Here is a 25,765-nt window from a genome sequence, read left to right as displayed (position 1 = left end):
TTGAGAGTAAAAGATCTTGCATTGTGCTCTTTTGGAATGATAGCAAGGTGGAGAAACCTTGTGCCTTTTCTAATGGATAAGTTGAGTACACATTCCATCAGATAGCACCCAGTCGTTTGCGAGAACATATGCACAAGTCATGTGGAGGTAGCCTTTGAAGCCACATTTCTAGTTCAATGTGGCCACCTCAAGAGGAGCAATTCATTCCATCAGTTCACATAAGAGCAAAAACCATTAAAAGCAGCAGATCGTGACTTTAATCTCCATGCTGTGCAATTTATGGTAGCTCTCTGTTTCTCTCTCTAGCCAAACCCTCACCAGGTAGCTTGTCCCATGATCCATTGATTGTAGATCTGTGATTCTCTGGGTGGAAGGCACAGGTGCACAATCTGAACCCACCTTGAGTATTTAAAATGAAAAATGCTTCATGTGAGGGTCTTGAAAAACAGCATCCAACCAACATGTCGATAAACGCTGGCCTCACACTGCCATTCTCCCTCTTCCTCCACTTCAATCTTCACAAAAGGAGATACTCCAAGCTTTGCTAAGTGTCTCAAGCTATGGATCTGAACAAGCACATGAGTAACATTTGTGCAAGATCCACACCGTTCTGAAAAGATGCAAAATCCGTCCTCTACATATACACAAAAAAATTTAGCAGGAAAGTGTCCTTGTCGTACATGGAGAACAAACAGTGTATAGCATTAGCAGGATGATGGATACAGGCCCATAATATTCCATCCCAACTGACCTTCAAAAGAGTCACTTTACCAGCAGCATGCTTCTAACACAGTTGAACAATTTTGTGGCAAGAATTTTATGTCTGCCTTGTATTCCCAGCAAGCCATATAAAGCAGGACTACTAATCACTACTGAGCTTCAAAGGCCTCAATTTAGCCATCAAAAGATTTCCACTCCACTGGGAACCTTAATGCAAATCTGACTTTCAATTCAGTTTCTTGGATCCAATGTGGGCATTAACAGAGCTCAACCCTTGGTCAAGAAGACACTCAGGATACAGCAGCTATTTGTATAGGCATAGCAGCAGTCAAAGCTTCTGTTTTTTTAACCAGAACAATCAAAGCTTCGTTTTCTCATCTTCTTGGCCAACATCATAATGTTTCAGGGCTATCGCAGGTAGACCCATCATCACCAATGTTCTCATATTTTGCCACCAAATATGGTGATAACTGATTTTGACCCCTGCTGCAATCAGCTTAGCTATCATCCTGTCCAGCTCCCACAGAAGCAGCAACATTCAGATCCAAGAATCTAGGCAACTTAATTTCAGGTTTGATATCAGCCAGTGGCTCATAATTTATCCCATTCATTGTTCTCTGTGTAGCCTCACTTATCTGAATGTCCTTAGAATCATGCACCCCTTCTGCCAGGTCATTGCTGTCCCCTGGCTGCCCATCACCCACAGTACAACCTGCCTCTGGTACGCCACTGTCCCTGATGTTCTCACAGCTGTTTGCCAAGTTCGCCACCCTGTCACAGTTTGTATCACCCATATACTCATCGCCCTCCATGTCACTGTCCTCGTATTTGCTATAATCAACATGGCTTCTGGTAGCTCTTTGGCTCCGTCGGAGGCCCCTTTGGAGTTCCTCAACGGCCTTCAGTTTTCCTCTTCTTCTGCCTCTTCCTGCATGCTTAGTGTAACGTTCTTCCCAAACATATTCGCCTTCTTCATCACTAGATCCCATATAAAGATCCTCATCACCATCCTCTTCTTCTTCTTCTTCTTCCTCCTCCTCTTCTCCCCGATATTCATCATCTCCATCTGAACTACCTGCTAGTCTCCTCTTCTTTTTTGGCATGTAGGAATCATCATATACTGCCTCCCCTTCAATATCATCTTCACTAGAGGCATCAGCCTCATCCTCTGACACATCATCAAATTCACTCTCCACATACCTTTGAGGCCTGCGGTGACGTCTACCCCTGTCACAAGGCATTCCTTAAAAGCGTGAGATGCAAATCAGTTTCTCATAAATTAAAAAATCACACTTCTAATGCTGGGTCAAAGAAGCAATCAAAATATTCAAAGACCTGCCATATTGCCCATCACCGGAGAAGTCTGATTTGGAAGAATGAGTGGCAGTCTCAACAATGAGCTTCGGCTGACTTATGGTTTCAATGAGCTTTGACTGACTTGCAGTCTTGGTCACAGGTTGATCTTCTGAAAGTTTTACGTCCACTTCCTCGTCTGACTGCTGTCTAATGGCACCATTGAATGATTTATTGTCCTCTGCTACCAAGGACTCTGGAGATGCATGCTGCCTCCTGTAATACCAAACAAATCAGACAAGAAATCAGCACAAGCTTGAGATCTTGCCAAATAGAAAAAACTATCCAACAAGCCAACAAATGTTGACACAGTACACATACTTGGTAATCTTGATTGCTTCGCTGATTGATTTGTCATAATCATCTGCATGTATTGCATTTGCTTGTCAGTGAAGCAAATTATTAATTGCAAGCCAAGAAAAAACGTACAAGATGCGAGGGAGGTGTGCCGTCGGCTGGTCGGCTCAGCCTGAGGACCACCCACAGCATTCATGAACACCAACCAGCCATTGGGGGCCTAAGCAAACCCACTCCTTTCCCATGAATTTTTCCACTTATCAACCTTCAACATATTCAGCTAACCTCACCAAACAAAAAGAACGATTAAACATGGAAGACAACATCAGGCCAACACTAAAGAATAGTCGTTACCAAAAGTATAAGTGACAGGCTTGCGTTCACGCTTTGGCCGACCAGCAGCTAAACCCTCAGTATTGAAATAGCTATCAAGAAGAAGCGCCTGCCTTTGCTGCTTCTTCAGAGCACGTTCTTTTTTCTGTTACCAAAAAGGAAGCTGTCTCATCAGATAAAGCTAGCTTTTCCCCGCTGCCTTTAACATCATGGTTAGAAAAGTACGGTTACGTGTACCCTTGCATCCATATGGAGTATGTTTTTTATTTTAAAACTGATCTTTTCTGTTCGGACTGAGCCAAAGTGCCAAACTTTATTATTGTGTCTCCTACTAGGTCAAGTTTTGATTTTTTTTTTTCATTTTGGGAGTAATATATAAGTATTTATAGTGCACTCATGGTCATAGACCACGAAGGGTCCGAACTTGAGCCCATGCATTGGCACAATCTGGCCTCACCACTGGGCTACAAGCCTGTGGCTGCTCAAGTCTTGAATTGTCCCAAGGACATGCCCTAGGACCCTGCATGTGAAACGATATCCATGGCCTTGAAAACCAAATACCTTATGCAGGTCCTTCAGATCAGGAACAATATCATTGTTTATTCTCTTGCCGATTGCAACCTCCATCCTGTTCCTACTTGAACAAAGTTTATCCTGCATGGTAAAGCAGACAAGTTAATCATAATGTCTCAGCCGAATTCAAAAAAATATATATACAAACTTTTAAAAATTCCAATGCATACCGCAACAGTTTGGAATTCATCCAAGTTTGTTGCCAGAGTCTCCCAGTGATGTGTAGTTGGAGGGGGCACTAAGCGGCCCCGAAGCTTAGGCTTGTCTTTATTATCAGACCTCCGCAGCTCCCTGTATAATCTCTGCCCAGCAACAGAATCATTCTCATACCTACAAAGCAGAGTCTAGTCAGAAAATATGTTCATTAACCCTAGCTTGAAGCAGCTTTTTAAGCTGCAAGGGTGGGTTGTAAGAACCTTACCAATATGTTGTCCCTTGCATATCATTGCCAGTCCTCTCCTTCCTAATGCTGGAGAAGGGAGCCCCTTGCTTTAACATCTCATCAATGAATGTGCGCATATCATCTTGCTGCAAACCAAAATTGGAAAACATTTCAACATATGAAGCATTTTATACAATAAAAGAAAATGCTCTTCTTTCGCTCTTGATCACATATTTCAATGATGATTACTACAGGTTTTTCAAGCGAGTACTCATTTTCTTTTAGTACTTGCCATATTTTCAACAACAAAAAACCCTCCAAAAATATGATCGCTCGTGCTTTGATCCTTGGGAGCAAAGATTACTTGGGAATTAAAAATCATTGATTAATTGTTGTTGATTTCTTGTCATTCCAAGAGAAATGGTAAACTGAAAGAATTACTCAATCTCAGCAATTACAAACTCTTCACAAGAGAACACCCAAATAGGTGAAAGGACGTGATCTTCAGCGGTGGAATTATTTCCCGCTCTGCACCCCCAGCAACCCCATGTGTGTGTGTGTGTGTGCACGCGCGCGCATGTGTGCGTGTCCTGCTCGCACCAGTGCTAGGTGGCCGTGTGCCCTGCTCGAGTCACCTTTGCTCATTATCTGCTGGAAGCCTTCGACAGCTCGCCCTTTGGTGTGTGTGTGTGTGTGTGTGTGTGTGTGTGTGTGTGTGTAACCCTTGGCTCTACGTGAGCCTAGGAAGGCATATTTCCTTTCAAAGAAAGGAGTTTATCTTATTGATGATGTTTTGGATGCTGGTGGCCATGTGCTTTCTTTTGTGGTTGCCGCCATGAAATTTGGTCTGGGGATGCATTATAGATCACTCTGGCAGCTTATTCGAGAGCTTCTTGCTCCTTTTGAACCAATTGCAGATTTGGATTGCTCTGATCGTTTGGTTGATTGGAGCCTTAAAAGAGAACAACCTGCACGAGGCCCTTTATCAATGGCTGAACTTTCGGTTCATTCGATATATCATCTCTTGTTGCCTGCCTCTTGGGTTCAAGAACATGCAAATCAGATTTGGCATCTTCATAAAAGTCAGGCTTGGTGGAAACAACGGCTTCATTCTCTTTGGAAATGCAGTCTTCCTTTGAAAAGTAGACTTTTTTTATGGAGATGCTTGATTGGAGTCTTGCCGGTCGGCCTTTTCTTGGCTAGGCGACTTTTGGCACCTTCAACTTGTCATAGTTGTGGTGCTTCTCAAGAGACAGTCTTTCATCTTTTGTGGAGTTGTCCTCTCACCAGGACTTTATTGGATCGGATTGCTGCACGTTTGAGAGCCCGCTTCCGACAGGCACCCTTTGGGAAATACTTTTGGATCTTCGGTCTTCTCCCTTCACCCCTTAGATCTTATAAAGTCTTCTTTGATTGGGTTCGCTATTGGACTTTATGGACTACCTGGCAGTCTCGCAACAGGATAGTTTTTGCTGGGCCTCATTTGGATACTTACTCATTCTTCCGTTCCTCTCTTCAGCAATCTTTATATGACTGTCTCTCTCTTCATGAGATTGACTCATCTCTGTATGCTCTTTTTACAGATTGTTTTTAGATGTTTAACTATGTTCACACTGAACATAGTGAACACTCTAGTAGTCTCCCTTGTATATGGTCTTTTTGGCTTTCATGCCTGTATGACCTATGTGTAGTTCCGGGCTAGGGGACGCCCGCCCGTGAACCCTGCGTGTGAAACTGTCTGCTGACATGGTTGTGTGGCATGTGAACAGGTGGTAAGTATTACCCAATCTAGGCTCAAATAGCCCTTAGGACTTAGCCAATATTTATAAGTTGTTGGGGTAAAGGCGTTATGCCCACCCTTATAGTGTGTACAAGCCCATAAGTTATAGTACATAGTACACTTAGTACTTTTAATGTACTAAGTGCACTATGTGTACTAGTGCAATATACATGTGTGATAGGGGAGTCACACACTCATGCCTCATGAGTTGACTTATCCCCACAACTCTCTCTCTCTCTCTCTCTCTCCCTTGCTTCTCTGTGTATGTCTCCCACATGACCTAACCCTAATTCTCCCATCAACTGGTATCAGAGCCTGCAGGCCGACTAGGGGTTGACGCTGAGTTTCTTCAGAAACGCGTAGCTGAAGCTGAAGCTGGAGCAGGCCTGTCCTCTCTGTTTGATCGAGCAAAGAAAGCCTGTGTAAGCTCAGTGCTGGGCGTGAACCTGTGTTAGCTCAGTGCTGGGCGTGAACGAAAGCAGCATCACCACCCCCCTTGCGTGTAGCGCCAGCGCTAGGCGGCAGCAGCAAGTAGCCTACGCTGCCCAACAGGCCAGCCCAAGTCGCGTGTAGCGTCAACAGTAGGCTAAGCAGCCAGGCGAACACGACGTGAGCGAGTACGATACGCAAGCGAAGGCTCTCGCTCGACGCCTGGCCAGTAGCGAAGGGAGCCCGTCGACGTGTATGCGGTGCTAGGCGAAGCTAGGCGAATACGTCAGGCGGGCGTGAAGCGGACAAATTCTCCTACTGCCTAGCGGACTTCTTCGGCCCGTCGTCCATCACTGGCTCGCTAGCCTTCGGCGAGTCGGCCTTCGAAACCCCGCCGCAGTACACGCCCTTGGTACAGAACCCATTTGCGGAGACGTTCTACTACGTGGGCGTAGAGGAGGTGAAGGTGGGCGGCGTGGTGCTGACCATTCCGGCGGACGTGTGGAGAATCGACGGGCAAGGCAACGGGGGGACGATAGTAGACTCCGGTACGACACCAGCCCAAGCCCCACTACAGAATCAACATCACAACAAGAGCTGTCCCTACCTGCACAGCTGCAGGAGCATCAGCAGCAGCATCATCTATACAGCAGCGCCTGAGGAGTTCCCCTTTCTGCACTCTTTTCCTGCAACAGCCTGCAAATTGGAGAAAAATCAGAAAATTACAAGGTATTTTCCTCAATTTTTTTTTGGGATTTGCAATTGAGCAAGTACAATCAACAATTGAGCAGATACAGGTGCCCAATTGCTCAATTTTTGAGCAAAATTGACAAAATTGGGTGAAATTGGTCACAATCAGGATCAATTTGCAGGACATTGGTCACAATCAGGATCAATTTGCAAGAAATTGAATGTCGAAATTTGGGGCTTTTGATGTAATTGTGCAATTAAGCACTCATACATGCTGTATGATGTGAAAAATCGCACATTTGGGCAAAATTGCAGCAAATTGCAGTGCAAATCAAGGGGCTTTTGTGCCGATTTGGTTGATTTGCATGCAGGCAATCGCATTTGATGCTGTGGATAATGTGTTGATGCCTTACAAGCACTCAATGTGCCTGTAAATCAAGGGGCTTTCATGCATTTGATGTATATGTGGCCAAGAGGAAGCATCGTGAACACTCTGGATGCCTTCATGTGCGTCAATGTACCATGTATGATCAGAAATTGATCTTAAATCAAGGGGCTTTTCAAGTTTTTATGCTTGTTGAGCTTGGCAAAGCAGCAGGCAAGACATTTATGCCTTGAATCCTCAAAAATCAGCTTGCAGTCAAGGGGCTTTTGCCCAATTTCTGTTTGGAACTGTTGTATGCAGTGTACAGGACTGTAAAAGTCTGATTTTCACTCATTTGGACAGCCAGGAGAGCATTTATTGCTATTGTACCTGCTGGTACAGATTTGGCACAGCTTTGTGCATGTTTTGGCATGGTTGTACACCGTTTTGAGTGACCAAAAGGTTCAATTTCAGCTGCTGTACTTGCCGGTACAGGTTTGGTACATCATTTGTGAGCACTTAGTACTGCTGTACAGTACTTTGGAAGGGCAAAAGAGCACATTTAAGGTGCTGTCCAAAATCTGCAGCAATCAGATTTTGGTGTTTTCATCACATAAAGTGGGAGAAAAGTTGCATTCTTGCTTCCGCAGTGGGAGATAAAGCTTGGGAGAACATTTGTGAGCACTTTGTGTGCTTTGGGTGCAGTGTTTGCACATCTTGGGTGCAGTGTTTGCACATTTGCAGGGAGTCAGGCATTAAAGGTTGCATTTTGCTATGGCAACCACAGGTGAGAGCTCTTCATTGCTTCACATCAAGAAGCTTGAAGGCTCGCATAATTATGATATTTGGCAAACCCAGTGCTACAATGTGTTGCTCCAGAAAAAGCTGCACAAACCTATCAAAGAAAGGGGTGTAATGCCCGCTTCTCTTACAGCTGAAGAGTGGGAAGATATGGATGAGCTGGCAAGATCTACTATCATGTTGTCTGTGTCAGACTCATTACTTTTCAGCATTCGTGAAGAGAAGACAGCTTGGGGAATGTGGCAGAGATTGTAGGACTTGTATGCCCAACAAAGTGCCTCAAGCAAAGTGTATTGGTTGAAGAAACTCATAGGTCTTCAAATGAAGGAAGGGGCGTCTATGACAGCCCATCTAAATGAGTTTAATGGTATTGTCAGCCAGGTCATTAATCAAAAGTTGGCAATGGACGATGAGTTCAAAGCCACTTTTCTGTTATGCACTTTGCCAGAGAGTTGGGACACATTCAGGACAGCCACTAGCAATTCGAATGCTATGCTGTCATATGCAGATGTTGAGGGTGCTCTTCTTCAAGAAGAGATGAACAGAAAAAACAACTCTGTTGGAAAGTCCAATGCAATGAATGCACGTGGGAGATCCCAACAAAGGGGTAAAAGCCAAGAACGGGGAAGGAGCAAGTCTCGCTCCAAAAAGGATTTGGAATGCCATTATTGTGGCAAAAAGGGACACATTAAAAAGCAATGCTACAAATGGAAAAATGATCAAAAAGAAAAGGGAAAAGGCAAAGACAAAGAGAAGGATGAAGCCAAAGATGTAAAGCCAAAGGGCAAAAGTGGAGTCAAGATTGAAGAAATCAATGTGTCACATGCAGGTGGCAGTGAGGATGAGGTCCTATTTACTTCTTCACTTGATGCCCATTCACTTCTTACAGGTGGTCATGGTATGCACTCATGGATCATTGATTCAGGTGCCTCCTTTCATGTCACAGGTTGCAGAGACTTGTTTGTCACGTACACTGCTGGCAATGAAGGAGTGGTTTATTTGGGTGATAACCATGCATGCAAGATTCTTGGCAGAGGTGATGTGAGGCTTGTGTTTTTAGATGGCTCACAGCTTATGCTCCATGATGTCAGGCATGTGCCTGAGATCAAGAAGAATTTGCTTTCTACTGGACAGCTTGATGATGCTGATTATGTTACCACATTTGGTAGTGGAAAGTGGAAGATTAGTAAGGGCTCACTGGTTGTTGCCAGAGGCTCTAAGGTGGACACTCTTTACTTTATGCATGCAGGTGTTTGTCACCATGCTAATGTAAATGCAACCGAGCTGCCGGAAATCTCTATGTGGCATAGCCGGTTGGGACACATGAGTGTCAAGGGAATGGAGCAATTGTCTCGTTTGGGTTACTTGCCTTCTCTAAAGTTTTCAAGTTTTCAATTTTGTGAGCATTGTATATATGGTAGGCAACTACAGTGCCCACACAAGAAAGCTCTTGGACAGAAAGATGGTCAGTTAGAGCTTGTGCATACAGATGTATGTGAGATGCCTCAGCTTTCTTTGGGAGGGCAAAATATTTTGTGTCTTTTATTGATGATGCCACACGCAAGGTGTGGGTTTATCCTCTTCGTTTGAAGAGTGATACATTCTTAGTGTTTGAGAAGTTTGTTGCTCTTGTTGAGAACCCAACTGGCAAAACACTGAAGGCTTTGCGTTCCGACAATGGTGGAGAGTATATGTCCAAACAGTTTCAGGACTTTTGTGATGCTAAAGGCATCAAGAGGGAGCTCTCTACTCCTTATGATCCTCCACAAAACGGGACAGCAGAGAGGATGAACAGGACCATTCAGGAGAAGGTCCGTTCTATGTTGTCACATGCTGCATTACCTCATGGTTTTTGGGCTGAAGCTGTTATGACAGCCGTTCACCTTATAAACAGGTCACCTAACACGAGGCTTGGTGGGAAAGTGCCAGAAGAAGTATGGACAGGGAAGCCTCCGTCATTCAAGCACTTGAGAGTGTTTGGTTGCGTTGCGTACGTGCACATATGCAGGGAAATGCGCACCAAACTTGATCTTAAGTCTCACAAATGCATATTCCTAGGATATGGTGACAGAGGTGAAATGGGGTATAGACTTTGGGATCCCATGAATAGAAAGATCATACGCAGCAATGATGTCATTTTTGATGAAACATGCATGTATAAGGAGCCTGCAAGGCAACAGGAGCCTGGCAGAGTCATCTTTGATGATGATGGACATCATGGACAACAACAAAGGGCTGTAAATCAACCATTACAGCACGAAAACCAGCCCTTAAATGGTGCTGAAAATGGTCCAAATGACAGCCAGATATGGCAGAAGATATCCCTATGGATATACCACAGTTGGAGGAGATACCGGGCATGATATTTCAGCCTTATGGCATGGAACAGGAGCCACCAATGGGTGATATGCAGGCTGGACAGCAACCTGCAAATGATGGTCATTGGGTACGGAGGTCCACAAGACCCTCCAGAGCCCCTGACAGGTTTGTTCCAGGGGTTGACTACTTGATGCTCACTGACTGTGGGGAGCCCTCATGTTACAAGGAGGCTTTACAGAGGGCAGACAAGGTTCTTTGGGAGCGTGCCATGAAGTCAGAGATGGATTCTCTGCATAAAATGGAACTTGGAAGTTGGTGCCTTTGCCTGCAGGCAAGAAGGTTTTGCCATGCAAGTGGGTATACAGGCTCAAAGTTGCACCAGATGCAAAGCCAAGATACAAAGCCAGGTTAGTGGCTAAGGGCTTCAAGCAGGAATATGGTGTGGACTTTGATGAGATCTTCTCTCCAGTGGTCAAAATGACCACACTTAGAGCTGTGTTGGCTTTGGTTGCGCATGATGATCTGGACTTGATCCAGATGGATGTGAAGACTGCTTTTCTTCACGGTGATCTCCATGAGGAGATCTATATGCAGCAGCCAGAGGGTTATGCAGTAAGTGGAAACGAGAAGCTTGTATGCAAGCTGAAAAAGAGTCTTTATGGGCTCAAACAGGCACCAAGAGAATGGTATCATAAATTTGATACATTCATGAAATCACAGAAATTCAGGAGAAGTGACATAGATCACTGGTTGTACACCAAGAAAGCTTTGGATGGCAGTCTATTGATTCTCATCTTGTATGTTGATGATATGTTGATTGGCGGGAAATCTCGTAAGGAGATGGATGCCTTGAAGCAGAGGCTGCATCAAACCTTTGATATGAAGGATTTGGGTGATGCAAATCACATCTTGGGTATGCGGATACTTCGGGACAGAAATCAGCATGTGTTGTATTTGTCTCAAAAGGAATACATTGGCAAAGTCTTGCAGAGGTTCAATATGGACGGGGGGAAGAAGACTAGTACTCCTTTGCCTCCATATGTGAAACTCAGTGCTATGGACAGCCCACAGTCAGATAGAGACAGGGCTGATATGGCCAAGATTCCGTATGCTTCAGCTTGTGGCAGTCTCATGTATGCCATGGTTGCTACTAGGCACATTGCATTTGCAGTGGGAGTGGTTTCTAGATACATGGCTAACCCTGGCAAGAAGCATTGGGAAGCAGTGAAAGGTGTCATGAGATACCTGAAGGGCACACAGGATATGTGCATTTGCTTTGGCAAACAGGATGCATTAGTGCATGGTTACACGGATTCGGATTATGCCGGTCATCCAGATAACCGGAAGTCTACTACCGGTTATGTATTTACATTCACAGGAGGTGCTGTGTCATGGATATCCAGGATGCAGAAGTGCACAGCCTTATCTACTACAGAGGCCGAGTATATTGCAGCCACAGAGGCTTGCAAGGAGGCATTATGGCTATCTCGGTTAGTGGTTGATTTGGGATATACAGGGGATATTCCATTGTTGCATTGTGACAGTCAAAGTGCCATCCAGTTGGCAAAGAATCCTGTCTTTCATGCAAAGACGAAGCATGTGGATGTGAAGTATCACTTCATCAGAGAGGTGATAGAGAACAAGCAAATTCAGCTTGTTAAGATTCATACGGATGACAACCCGGCTAATCTGTTGACAAAGAGTTTGCCTCCGGAGCGGTTTGCTCATTGCAGACACTTGATGGGCATTGGATGAGGCCAGTTTCAGCCTTGATATGGCCTTGTATATTATCATGTACATGCTGATTTTTTCTTTTCCTTTACTTAAGGGCACTTTGCCTTTAAGTGGGAGGTTGTTGGGGTAAAGGCGTTATGCCCACCCTTATAGTGTGTACAAGCCCATAAGTTATAGTACATAGTACACTTAGTACTTTTAATGTACTAAGTGCACTATGTGTACTAGTGCAATATACATGTGTGATAGGGGAGTCACACACTCATGCCTCATGAGTTGACTTATCCCCACAACTCTCTCTCTCTCTCTCTCCCTTGCTTCTCTGTGTATGTCTCCCACATGACCTAACCCTTCATTAAAGTTTGGGCGCCCAAAAGTCACTTATGAATTATGACCGCTTCCAAGTTCACACTCACTGAAGTCCCGAGGCGGACAAGACTCAATGTCCAGGACCTGATCCTCCCCTTTTACTCATAAAATGGGCATCTCCCCATGTCCCTTCACCTGATTCGACCCCAATTCACTTACTTATTAAGAGAAAATTCGAGTTTTCTCCTCATGAAGATTTTGGGAGGCTGAAAACTCTGTTTTTCCACCATTTCTCTCCATTTCCAAGCTCTCCATAGCCATACCCAACTTGCTAGGGTGTTTTCCAAGCTTCCAAGAGTGTTTCCAAGTGCTAATCACTCTCCTACTCACTCCCAATGACTGAAATTCAACAAAACAGCTCTCATTTTTACTGTAATTTCTGGCCTTTTTGCTGAAAACCCTAATTTCAACCTTCCTTTCTCAAGTTGAACCATAGGGGAAGCTTTCCCAAGGTTCCCTGCAGGGACAATGAAATGCATGCCTCCAATGCTTTACAGGATGAGCAAACTCTCGTGGTGCACAATAGGGAACATGAATATATGGGACAGCCGTCCCGTGGCAAAGAGAAGATGCAAGAAGAAGAGTCCATAGTCTTGAGGGCTGAACTTACTCGTATGCAGGCTCTTCTCCATGCACAACAAGAATTGAATCTCTATCGCCGCGAGGATCCATTGATACATGACCGTTTGAAGGCCAAGAAAGCTGAATCTCTTATGGATCATGCAATGGCAATGATTGCTCAAGAGTTGCACATGCAACCGAGGGATGCAGCACGTGCATACTTGGCTCGTACCGAGGATGCCTATGTAGAAAAGGCAACCATTCCACATGTCTTGGAACCCCCATTGGTGCCCGAACAAGAACTTATATCTAAGAGGATAAATCTCCATGCTATGGGAGAGGAATAATCAGTGACTTCACGCCATGCAGGAATACCTCATGTAGCCCGTGAAGGATACAATGTTTATGGCAGTGGTCAAAATGTATGTCAAATGCCATTGCCGGCTGAAAATGTGCATGCACAACACATGCAACATGGGCTGCAATTTTCTGTTGGTACAAGTATTCCACGTATCTCTCATGCCACTCATGCCTTCGAGTGTGCTCGTGAGAGAGAAGTTATGGCTGAAAATGTATCAATGCATGTTGAGGGGCCAGCCATGCCTCATGCTTACAAGGCACATGTATCTATGCCTTGGTCCAAAAATGATACCAGTCACAGGGGCTGTCCCAATGGACAAACATGGGGGAAAACATATTGAGATGCACACACATGCATCAAAGTCTCGTGACTTCCAAGCCGGAGACAAATCTGTGAAGTTTGACACATATCATGGGGAATATGATGCATCAAAGGCACTTGCTTTTATTGCCCAGTTTGATATTGCTTTCAGTGATGAGGATTTCACTCAGAAATCCATGATCCAGCATGTAAGTATGTTCATGAAAGGCATTGCTGCCCATTGGTGGCTCACGGAGAAGCTCTCACCGAATCCTGTTAGATCATGGGAAGAGTTCATGGAGAGGTTCTATGCTCAATTCTTGCCTCCCAATGTGACATGTGGGATCTTCGACCGTAGTAATCACAACCTTAGTCTAACTAAACTGCACTTAATGATGTTTAAGAGATAGACAAATATGTGTCAATGCAATGCAGCTATATTAGATGATGAATGCGGTTACAATGAGATCTGAATAGATCTATGATGCTGAATATGCTCCCTATATGCTGAATATATTGTTATGCTGAATGAACTGCTGTCCCACTGTCTTTCCCTTGTCTCATGGGAAGGAAACGCTGAAGGGATGGCTTTGGGACTGAAGCAATGCGATGCGTTTGCTGAATATGATGGACTGAATGCTGGTGCGTGGCTGAATATGCTGCTCCCAAGGCTTCCTGGAGGAGAAACGCTGGAGAACACTTTGTTGAATGCTCTGTTGAATGCAATGCTGGACTGAATGCGATGAAGTACTAGAACGCAGATGTCAGACGCCCCTTCATCCACTAAAACGCTGATGATCTGATAGGTGATGATGCGCTTCTATTTATATGCGGGTACTGATGCAAGTCGGCCAGTTTGCTGCAGTCGGCCAGCTCTGAATATGCTCACGACTGCCATAAAATACTATAAATGCCATAAATGCTATAAAGGCTGGTCGGCTGACTTGAATGTTGTCGGCTGCCTCCACAAGCCCCAATGCTTTTGTCTAGATGGTTAATATGATGCTACAATACTGAATCCAACTCATACCGTGTGGTACATGCTGAAAACATTCATTTAAATATCCATAAAATGCCTGATGATGTTTATGATGCTAAAATGATGCCATGTCACTGTACACCTGAATGGTGTGCACGTGACATTCCCCGCTGCTAAACTGTTGCTAGGTGGTATACCTGGCAACCTTCGACTCCTCCGGTGATCCTTCTCCTCCGAACCACTGCCCCTTCTGTCTTCTACTGCCGAGACTGAGGTCGTCTGCAGGAGTGAAATCCTTTGAGCCAAGACTCTATGTACTGCGGGAACTAAATGGTAAATGCTGCTAAACTGCGTGGAAATACCTGAGTCACCCCTGACCTGCCTCTGGAAACCTTTCACCTACCATCTCCGTCGTTCCTCAAGCTCTGAACCTCCTGAGGCGATGTTGGAGCAAACTTCCATCTTCTGTGGAAGAGAAACCCCCTGCTTCTGCCAGGTGAAGCCCAAAACTTATGTCCTCCTTTGATGATGGATGTCATTCTTCCCCAGAGAGTTCATGGGCAAACATGTATGCCTTGCAGATGCAAGACTGACTGCTAAGATGTCTGCTATGCAAGCCATGTGCAAGAATGCAGATGGATGGGTTACTAATGCATTCCTAAGGGAAAATCCCTAAGGGTAGCCTGCAAGATTTTATCTAGTTTGGTTCCTTTTTTATTCGGTTTGGTTCCATTTTGATTTGGTTTGATTCAAGAGAGAGGAGAGATAAAAATATCACATTATTTTTTAGTTTAAAACTCATTCAAGCATGTGAAGTATGCACCTCCTTTAAGGGACTCCCCTTCCTTACATATGTGTCAAAATTGAATCATTATACTCAAAATATCTCATATTTTTAATATTGCTCATAGTTTTTTACTAATAAACCTTGTACATTTTCAACTCTTCATCTTATGTGAGCATTTACTCATTTTTGGATACCCAAAATATCTCATATTTTTGATATTACTCATAGTTTCTTACTAATAAACCTTGTACATAGTCAACTCTTCATCTTATACTGGGTTTACCTGTGCGGAAGCGATTAGCATGATGTCTGACTGAATGACTGATGGAATGAACATGATCTAAGGCTGGTTACCCTGTAACGCTCTGATATCAATGTGACATGTGGGGTCTTCGACCGTAGTAATTACAACCTTAGTCTAACTAAACTGCACTTAATGATGTTTAAGAGATAGACAAATATGTGTCAATGCAATGCAGCTATATTAGATGATGAATGCGGTTACAATGAGATCTGAATAGATCTATGATGCTAAATATGCTGCCTACATGCTGAATATATTGTTATGCTGAATGAACTGCTGTCCCACTGTCTTTCCCTTGTCTCATGGGAAGGAAACGCTGAAGGGATGGCGTTGGGACTGAAGCAATGCTGATGTGATGCTGAAAACACAGATGTTCTCCTGATACCTGCGAAGGAAACGTTGAGGAGATAGATGCGTTTGCTGAATATGATGGACTGAATGCTGATGCATGGCTAAATATGCTGCTCCCAAGGCTTCCTGGAGGAGAAACGCTGGAGAACACTTTGCTGAATGCGATGCTAGACTGAATGCAATGAAGGACTGGAACGCAGATGTCACATGTCCCTTCATCCACTAAAACGATGATGATCTGATAGGTGATGATGCGCTTCTATTTATATGCGGGTACTGATGCAGGTCGGCCAGTTTGCTGCAGTCGGCCAGCTCTGAATATGCTCACGACTGTCATAAAATACTATAAATGCCATAAATGCTATAAAGGCTGGTCGGCTGACTTGAATGCTGTCGGCTGCCTCCACAAGCCCCAATGCTTTTGTCTAGATGGTTAATATGATGCTACAATGCTGAATCCAACTCATACCATGTGGTACATGCTGAAAACATTCATTTAAATGTCCATAAAATGCATGATGATGTTTATGATGCTAAAATGATGCCATGTCACTGTACACCTGAATGGTGTGCACGTGACACCCAATGCATTGAATGAGATAACAATGAAGTGGAATTAGGTAAAGCAAAATGAGGGGGAATCGGTAAATGCATATGTACAAAAGTTTTGGAAAGTACTCTTGGAGGTGTCTCCATTTATGCATGTCACCAAGGCGGAAAGGAAGAGAAGGTTTCAATCGGGATTGCAACCCGTGTACAAAGCGGGACTACAAATGTATCTTGGTCATACCTTACACCAATTAATCGCAGCTGCGACCGCCACCTAACAATTGGAACTCAAATTGAGTCGATCCAATAAGGCTAAACCCTCATTTCAAGGCAAAGAGAGCACAGCCACCTAAAAAGGACCAAAACCAAGATAAAAATGGTCCAAAGGCTGAAAATAACACTACCAAGAAGCGTCCCTTCAAACTGAGAGACTATGGTCTCACTCCGGAGCAAAAAAAGCAATATATGAGTGAGGGGAAATGCTTTACTAGTGGTAGCACCGAGCATATTGCAAAGGCATGCCCAAACAAGAAGAAGCGTGATAATGCAAATGCATCAAAGCCTAATGTGCATATGGTTCCGGATGTGCAGGGCAACACTTCACATGATAGCAAAGATAGGGTTGTATGTAAAGCTTGGAGACAGCTCAAAGATCAGCCCGCTTTGTTCATGTTTGATGATTGTGCATCTGAAAATTTCATATCCACTCAGATGGCAACTGCTTTGGGTATTGAAGTGGAGGACATGGATCCTCAAATTGAAGCAGGGGCTACCTTTGTTGGTAGAGAAGTGCAGGTCATGCCTATTTTTGGCAAGTTGCGCATACACATTCAAGGCTATGTGGATCATGAGGATTTTCTTGTGGCGCCTTTGAATGGCTGTGATGTGTTGCTTGGAAAGCCTTGGCATACACGTATTGATCCGTGTAAGGCTTACAAGACTAACAGGATCACCTTCATGCATAAAGGCCGAGAACATGTAATTGATACTGGTGACGAGGGTGATACCGTTCCCCTTGTATCTCATGTACAAATTAAGAAAGTAATGACAAAGAGTGTTTTTGCGTACTTGATTTTTGTACGAGATCATGTTGAAGACAATAATGTACATGTAAACACTCTTAGTAATGATAGGCTGAAATTTTTGCAAGAGCACAATGATTGTTTTGCTGATGAGTTACCAAATGAGTTACCACCTGTATGACCGGAAGATCATTGCATTGATCTTGTGCCGGGTAGCTCACCACCTAATAGGCCAGCCTATCATGTAAGTGCATCCCAAAAAGAGGAGATCATGAAGCAAGTAAATGAGCTTCTTGAGAAGGCTTTGGTTCAGCCAAGCTCTTCCCCATATTGTTCACCCGTCCTCTTAGTTCAAAAGAAGGATGGATCCTTTCGTATGTGTGTGGATTATAGAGCTTTGAATAAGCTTACCATCAAGAATCGGTTTCCGATTCCACGCATAGACGACATCCTTGACAAGTTGGATGGATCAGCATGCTTTAGCCGAATTGATCTCAAGAGTGGATATCATCAAGTGCGTGTAGTGCCTGAGGATGTACACAAAACTGCTTTCAGGACAGCATTTGGGCTTTATGAGTATCTTGTTATGCCTTTTGGTCTTCCAAATGCCCTGACTACATTCAACATAATGATGGATCGCATATTCCGTGGGTACAGAAAATTTACAGGTGTCTTCTTTGATGACATCCTAGTCTTCTCGAAGACCGATGAAGAGCATAAAGCTCATTTGGCTATTGTTTTTTAAGAGCTCCATAAGCATAAACTCTTCATAAATGCAAAGAAGAGTGAGTTCTTCTTGTCAGAGACACATTATCTTGGGCATATTGTGTCCAAAGATGGAGTACGAATGGATCCTGCAAAGATTGATGCAATTCAGAAATGGCCCGAATTGAGTTCGGTGCATGAGATCCGTAGTTTTCTTGGATTATGCTCTTACTACCGCAGGTTTATTTGGCACTTTGCATGGATTGCTTCTCCTTTACATGATTTGACAAAGAAGAAGGCCGTGTTCAAATGGACTAATGTAGAGAGAGATGCATTCCTCAAATTGAAAGATACAACTACTCATGGTCCAGTGTTGATCATTCCGGATTTGCAAAAGCCTTTTTGTGTGGAATGTGCTGCATCTGGAAATTGCATAGGAGCTGTCCTTAATCAAGAGGGACATGCCGTGGCTTATGGGAGTCGTAGATTGCATGATGCAGAGCTATCTCTTGGCATTTATGAGAAAGAGCTCTTGGCTGTAATTCATGCACTTACTATATGGAAACATTACCTTCTTGGGGCTGATTTCACTGTGAAGACAGATCACCAGAGTTTGAGGTATTTTCTTACTCAAACTAAGTTGTCAGAGAAGCATATGAGGATGGCCAATTTCCTCTCTATGTTTCATTTTCAGATCTTGCACACCCCGGGAAAGAAGAATGTAGTGGCCGATGCATTGTCACGAAAGCCGTATGTAGCAGCTATCTCGGTTGCCTCTCATGGGGACTTGTCTACCATGCATGATTTGTATCATACGGATGCTGATTTTGCCACTATTTGGGCTGATTTGATGGCTGGTCATGCACATGCCTCATATGTGATCAAAGAGGGTTATCGCATGAAAGATAATTGCCTATGTGTGGTGTCTAACATGAGGCAAAAGGTTTTGGATGAGTGCCATGCTCCTCCATATGCTGGTCATAGAGGCATAATGCCTACTATGCACATGATTGAGCCGTATTTCTTTTGGCCAGGTATGCGGAAGGACATAGAGGCACATGTACGTGCATGTATCACCTGTCAAAAGGTCAAATTTGATAGGCAAAGGGCACCAGGTTTGCTTCAGCCATTGCAACTTTCCCACGCAGCCATGGGAAAGTATTACAATGGATTTCATTATGGACTTGCCACGTACCCAACACAGTAATGATGCAATTTGGACAATTGTGGACAGGTTTAGCAAGCAAGCTCATTTCTTGCCGGTCAAAAAGACCATCAAAGCTGAGCATATGGTTAAAATATATCTTGCACAAGTGTTCAAACATCATGGAATGCCGAAGTCCATTGTGGGGGATAGAGATCCCAAGACTACAAGTCTCTTTAGGCGGGCCTTATTTGATAATATGGGCACCAAATTGGACTTCTCATCAGCTTATCACCCTCAAACGGATGGGCAAAGTGAGGCTACAAATTCAGCCATGTTGGATCTCTTGAAATGTTATGTGGCAGATCAAAAGTCTTCCTGGGAGAGAAGTACTTACCGCTTGTGGAATTTGTTTACAACAACACGATACATGCATCTACGGGAAAGGCCCCATTTGAGATTGTTTATGGTAAGGTGGTTTTGTCACCCATCCTTTGCGCAAAGGATGAGATATTTGCAGCTGATGAGTATGTAAGAGACTTGGATATTGCTTTTGCTCAGGTGCGGACAGCCATTGCAAGGTCACAAGACAAGCATAAAAAGGCTGCCGACAAGCATAGAAGGCAATTGGATGTGAAAGAAAATGATTGGGTATTGCTGAAATTTGAGAAAGCAAGACTTGCAAAGAGGCCTGGCAAAGAGAGTGCATATCCTAAGCTTGCAACCAGGTACTAAGGGCCTTTCGAGTGATCGAGAAGATCAATGAAGTGGCTTTCAGATTGGCATTACCTAGTCATTGGCACATACACAATGCTTTTCATGTGAGTCTCCTTCGCAAGTATGTAGGGCCGGAGCCTAGTGAAATGGTCATTGAGGATCCACCAGAAGTGGATGAGCTTGAGGAGATCTTGCAGCCAGAGCAGAATGTGTATCACAAGGAACGCAAGCTTGCTGCAGGCAAAGTTGTGAGGCGTTACCTTGTGAAGTTTAAGAACTATCTTCCCATTGATGCTAAATGGGTAGATGAAGAGTTCTTCAAAGATTGCTCGGATGTGCTTCAGACATATTTGGATGCTTTTCACTTGCGGACAGCTGTTTAGAAGCCGGGGGGGATGTCACCATTTGGCCACCCAGCTGCGGCTCAAGAGAGAGATCAATGCCAACCTGGCAACCGAGGTAGCAGACTGGAGTGCCCCTCGGGATCCACTAGAAAGTCTTAACTGGTCACCAAGCCAGGGCGAGGGCTGAGCCTACCCAAAAACCACACGACTTGTGCCAATTGATCTGCGCTCCTCATGCACGGCAAAAAATCTCTATCGCCTCCGCAAATCTCTGGAGATTCCCAACATCTCCAGCAAAGTAGGCTACTGTGTCGTCTTTAAACTCTAAGTCCAGCAACTACTCCTACGTGCGGAGGGGAAGGCGCAATCCTTGAAGTCCGGTCTCCTGGGTGGAGAGAAAACTACTCATGGCCTCGACAACAAATAGGAAGAGATACGGTGCCAAAGAACAGCCCTGTCGAACTGAGCAAGAAAGGGGGAATCTGTCGCCTCGGGCTCCCTAAATGAGAACTTGGTTGTGTGATGCTAAATAAAGTCCTGAGACTCCACAAATCCACTCCATGGGGAATCCCATCCGGCTCATTGTGCCCTCCATACAGCTCCAATCCACCCTGTCATAAGCTTTCTCAAAGTCTAGGAGTAGCACGATGAGGTCTTGTTGCTGCATCTTGGCCGAAGCTGTCGCCTCCCAAAAGGTAAAGATGTTGTCCAAAATGCTCCAATCCTGAACAAAACCAGTCTGAGTGTCGTGGATCAAGTCTGGGAGAGAACGCTGAAGTCGCTTGTTGATGGCATTGGCCAAAATCTTATAGGCCGTCCCTAGAAGGGTGATGGGTCTCCATTGCCAGATCTCCAATCTATCACCACCCTCCTTGGGAATCAAATGTATCAAGTCCTCTGTAAGCCTCTCTGGCATGGCACCTGTGAGCATAATCTCATTGAAGGCAACACGAAGGCCACCTTTCATGATGTCCAATGGTGAAGAAAGAAAGAAACAGGAAGCCCATCTGCCCCTGGGCATTTTCCCGTGGGTAATGCCATCACGGCCTCCGCCTCCCGCTAGCTCCTCTAGAGTGAAAGGGGTCAATAAGAAAGATCGAAAGGCAGAGGGGGAACCACCTCTCTAGTGTGTCTCCAGACTCTCTCGCACGCATCCATCACCTAGGGGGATAATGGGGCACCAGTGAGAATAGATCAAAAGAAATCCGTGGCGATGGCTCTCACATGTGCGGGATCAGAGACAATAGCTCCATCCTGGCCACGCAGCCTGCAAATATCATCTCTCCGCCTGTGGGGGCCAGCTATCTCAAAGAAGTCTCTAGTAACTCTGTCACCGGCCTGAGTCCAAAATGAAGCCATGGCATGGTATCTATACTCCACCCTCCTCTCCTCAATGGACCGAATCTCTATGTGGGCGACAGCAATCTGACTCTCAATCCACGGGCTATCTGGGAAACTCTCCTGAAGACACTGTAAAGAGGCTAGGCCCCTCCTCACACTCCTCTCCTGGTCCCGAAATCCCTCCAATCTACTCCGGGTTGCATCTTGGAAGAAAACACCGATCCAAAGCCTGAGGAAAAGTCCAGTCCCGCCCATATTTGCTCGATCCAGCTGCAGATCTTGGGGTCCTGAATGAGGCTTTCTGGAATCCTAGAGCTCGCATGCCTGACATGCCTCCATGGGTCCTCTAGGGACAAAATAACTGGGGCATGATCTAAAAATGTAGTGCCTGCCAGAATACCAACCATGCTTCCATGGCTACAAGCCCACTCGTCGACATAAAACATGTCCAGCCGAGAGATTGGGGCCAGTGCTCCGCCTATCCGATCGAGAGAAGCTAAGACTGCCGGGGCTACGCCCAAACTCTAGAAGATGCCAAGGGTCCTATCCCCTAGAATCAGTATCATCTCCTCCCAGCAGAGTACTCCGCTCCTGAGACTGTGGCCGTGCCACCTCCTAGTCTATCCTCTGCTGCCTCAATCATATTGAAGTCACAATCCATGCACCAAAAATCAGCCTGGGGCAGGGCCTGTCGGACAGAGCTCCAAAAGATAGCTCTACCTACAACAGCATTCGGGGCATAGATGTTGAGGAAGCCAACGCTATCCTCACCAATCAGAATGGTAACCCACTGAGCACATCTTGGAACTACGACTCCTGATCCTGTCAACACAGACGGCAGAAGCTGCTCACTGACAAAGAGACATACTCCTCTCTACGTCCCTGAAGGAGACCAAAAAGTACGACCCCCGCCAAGTAGAATCTTCCCGCAGTAGCGGGTGCGCACCTTCGTAAGGTGATGCTCCTGGAGGAAAAGAATGTCAATAGGTCCCCCCACCATAGCTCGCTGAAGCTCTCCTCTATGAACACCTCATCCTTGAAAGCACTAAGGCCCCCCTAAACCCTAAATATTCCATGAGACAATCCTCATACCAATCTCTGTGTGAGGCGGAACTATCGGAACTACCCTCCACTCAAAGAGTCTTGGGTGCGGGTTTAGACGGGGAATAGTCACAATGTGTCTTGGTGCGAAGTCGCGCCAAGTGGGCGTGGATCCTACCCTCCATGTGCTGCCACTCTGCCCGAGCACGGGAGTATGCGTACTCCGTGCTCCATCGATCACAATGAAGATATCTATAAGAAGGGGGGAGAGGTACTGCGATAGAGGTATGCATGAACACAAAAAGCAGCACCTCCAGGCTGGAGGTCACCACCTCCCCTTCGTGGTCTCTATGGGCCGATCCACCAAGCTCCATCTTGGCCAAAGGCCATAGATGAGTAAGAACGTCGATGATGCGGAGATCATGAAGATGATGTGAAAGCTCAACTGCCTGGCCCTGAATGGTAGCGGCCACCGACTCTGGATCCCACTCTATTTCCGAGGCTACGCTCAAGGGGAATGAGAAGATCATCGCACCATTCTCGCCACAGGAAAAAGCAGCAGCCAAATGGTGAGGAAAAATGCAGCCGCCTAGAAATTTGCACAAAACGCAGCTCTTTGCTGCATATGTAGCAAAAAACGCAAGCCTTCTTCTGCTCCCAAAACGCTGAACTTCTTGCAATAAGGAAAGTCGCCGCCACCGCCTTGGCGCGACTGATACCATGATAAAGTTGCACAATGCGGAAACAAAACATAGGAGAGAGGGAAAGCAAAGGACACAGAGAGACATCAGACGATGAATATCATGTTATGTAGTAAGATGCTTTTACAATGGCAATATCAGCCAGCAAATGGTGTAGAACATGTGCCTGTCAAATAGGTTAGATGATAACAAGTGAATATGGGAGGGCCCCTTTTATAGTGATGCTAGGAAGTTGGCCGACTGCCCCTAGGACCAGGCCAACAGCCCACAACCTACTAAATAGGAGATAAATGGATAAAACCTCATAAATAGGCATTCCCCAAATACATTGAGATGCACAATTTCTAACAATTAGGTGGTTCTCCGAGACCAACTTTTAAAAGGATCGAACGAGGGACCTCTACCTGTACCTCTATCACATGCAATGCACAATGCTTTGGTCATCCCGGCGGTCCAACATACCAACTCAGGGTTGAAAAGACCACAGCTTGCAGTACTATCAGCTTTGTGAGAATGGTCAGTGACTGCAGAGGAATGATACTCAATCAATTGCCCTTTCAACTCCAATATCAATTCTCATTTCAACCAATGTTATGTTTCATATAATACCCCACTTGCAGAACGCACTGCTGGTTGAGATGAGACAGCAACCAATCAGGGCAAAGAGTCACTGACCAGAGACAAAAACGTTATAAAGCCTCTTTTAGTCAAGGGTTGGGGAAATGGTATGTAAGGTGTGTGTGTGTTGAGAGAGAGAGAGAGAGAGAGAGGCTCCAAACTGTGCAGGTGCTTAGTAACTCATTGGCATAGCAAGCAAACAAAGCAGTTTCCATAACCATTTAATAAAAAGCAACTGCTTACATCAAGACGAGCTTCACACAGAGCTTTCAGAATGATGACACGGACATCTGGACTCAGCTCTTTATATGTTGCGTTCTCTTCTCTGTCATAACAAAATCAAAATGAGGCTGGAATAGGAACTAGAAATGCATTTCCTGTGAAGAGCTAAAAATGAAGGTGACTCACCCATGGTAAGGAATCAATGGAAATGGCCCTTCTGCAACCTGGAGTAGAATCAACAATTCAAATCCATTATCTCTGTGAATGGTGAGGCACTAACCAATTAAGCAGACAGATGCTGCAGTTGTGATGCCGTCAAGAAGATGAGGGTACAGGATTGCCTACCCAATGCCACCATTCTTTCAGCTTCTTACAAAGGACTGTCACCCATGTTTCTCGATTTATCGGAGTTCTGCTAATGGGTGGAATAGCCTGTAGTGACTAGCTTTTTAGAGGAAAATACTATAAAATGACTCAGCCATCAGCTGCATGTGGCAAGACATTAGCATAGCTCCCAATGCAGGCATGTTCAAGAGTGTGACAGAATGGGCACCTTTAGCAGAGTAATGTGAATGTTATCCAGCAACGAGTTGGGCATCAAGAGAGCACTCTCGAGTTCCTCCATAGAGAAATCAAGTTTAACGTTCAGAATGGGACGAAAGACCTGCATCGTACAAAAGCTTCAGCCATGTGAATTAGAACTCCCCATTTAAAGCCTCACAAAGGACAAAGAGCCCAAGATGATCTCAGGGCAGAAGCACGATCTAGCTTCGGGTTTCAGCAAGCGAAATTCCACTGTCAACGATCTTGATGGTTGGTTTTGGGGGTGTGCGTGTGTGTGTGTGTGCGTGTAAGAGAGAGAGAGAGAGAGAGAGAGAGAGAGGTGTGAAGAGGAGGTGAGGGATAACTCACATTGAGGAAGTGGATTACGGATGCAAGCTCCCACATGCTTCGCAGGAGCCAGCGCTGCTTCTGAGCAGGAAGGGGCGGAGAAGTGAGCAACATGGGCGTGTTGGGAGGATCGGCGTCGCCGCCCCGGCCACGCTGCTGATGACTATTTTGCGGCTGTTGCTTTCGAGGGGTAGACCGCTCCACAGCAGGCGCCACGGGAGCCAATCGTGAGGGCGTGCGAGCAGTGCAAGCCCGCGGGGGTCGCTTCTGGTTCTGGCTCTTCTGATGATGATGCGGTCGGCCGCCAGCAGAAGCCGCTCCCGCCGGGGGCATGAGCAAGTCCGTCATGAAGTCTCCATTCGCGGTGGCCATGGGGGGAGGCGGGGGGCGTGGATGGGCGGAGAGAAAAGAGAGAGAAAAGGACTGATTTGCCCTTAGACGCCACTTTAGGTAAAATTGTTGCCTCATATCGAAGCATCAGATTATTAGATTAATTAAGTTTCTCAAAAACTTAAATTAATAAAGTAGAATATTCCTTAGGACGTCTCTCAATTTCAAAGGTGTGAGGGCTTTGTCCCGTTAGCAGAAGGCTTTCCCAAAGAGGAAAACATGGCACAATCGGTGGGAGCCGGGAGCCCATTTCCTTCGAGGAAGGGTTACCAAGCCCTTTCCCAACTGTCATG

At 45.2% G+C, this 25,765-nt stretch overlaps 1 protein-coding gene across 1 annotated transcript; it reads right to left on the bottom strand.

Moving 5' to 3' along the window:
* LOC147631698 (DDT domain-containing protein DDR4-like) lies at positions 1 to 25,521 on the bottom strand. Its single transcript, XM_086808214.1, has 12 exons — positions 25,104 to 25,521; positions 24,745 to 24,855; positions 24,537 to 24,623; positions 24,378 to 24,415; positions 24,213 to 24,294; positions 3,698 to 3,804; positions 3,447 to 3,606; positions 3,265 to 3,357; positions 2,725 to 2,848; positions 2,395 to 2,437; positions 2,056 to 2,289; positions 1 to 1,947 (listed from the first exon to the last, which is right to left on the bottom strand). The coding sequence occupies exons 1-12, from the start codon at positions 25,452 to 25,454 to the stop codon at positions 1,218 to 1,220; spliced, it is 2,160 nt and encodes a 719-aa protein (XP_086664340.1). The 5' UTR covers positions 25,455 to 25,521; the 3' UTR covers positions 1 to 1,217.
* Positions 25,522 to 25,765: the final 244 nt, after the last annotated feature.

The sequence above is a fragment of the Cibotium barometz genome, chromosome 14 (genome assembly GCF_041138505.1).
Source record: "Cibotium barometz isolate CiBa-2024 chromosome 14, ASM4113850v1, whole genome shotgun sequence".
NCBI classification, from domain to species: domain Eukaryota; kingdom Viridiplantae; phylum Streptophyta; class Polypodiopsida; order Cyatheales; family Cibotiaceae; genus Cibotium; species Cibotium barometz.
This window is presented reverse-complemented; position numbering and strand designations above follow the sequence as displayed.

Excerpts from the sequence above, each read along its gene's own strand:
- LOC147631698 (XM_086808214.1), bottom strand. The coding sequence starts at position 25,454 with ATGGCCACCGCGAATGGAGACTTCATGACGGACTTGCTCATGCCCCCG. Across the intron at positions 3,358-3,446 it reads ATGAATTCCAAACTGTTGCG|GATAAACTTTGTTCAAGTAG; the intron begins GTATGCATTGGA and ends TTTACCATGCAG. Across the intron at positions 2,849-3,264 it reads ATCTGAAGGACCTGCATAAG|AAAAAAGAACGTGCTCTGAA; the intron begins GTATTTGGTTTT and ends TTTTGGTAACAG.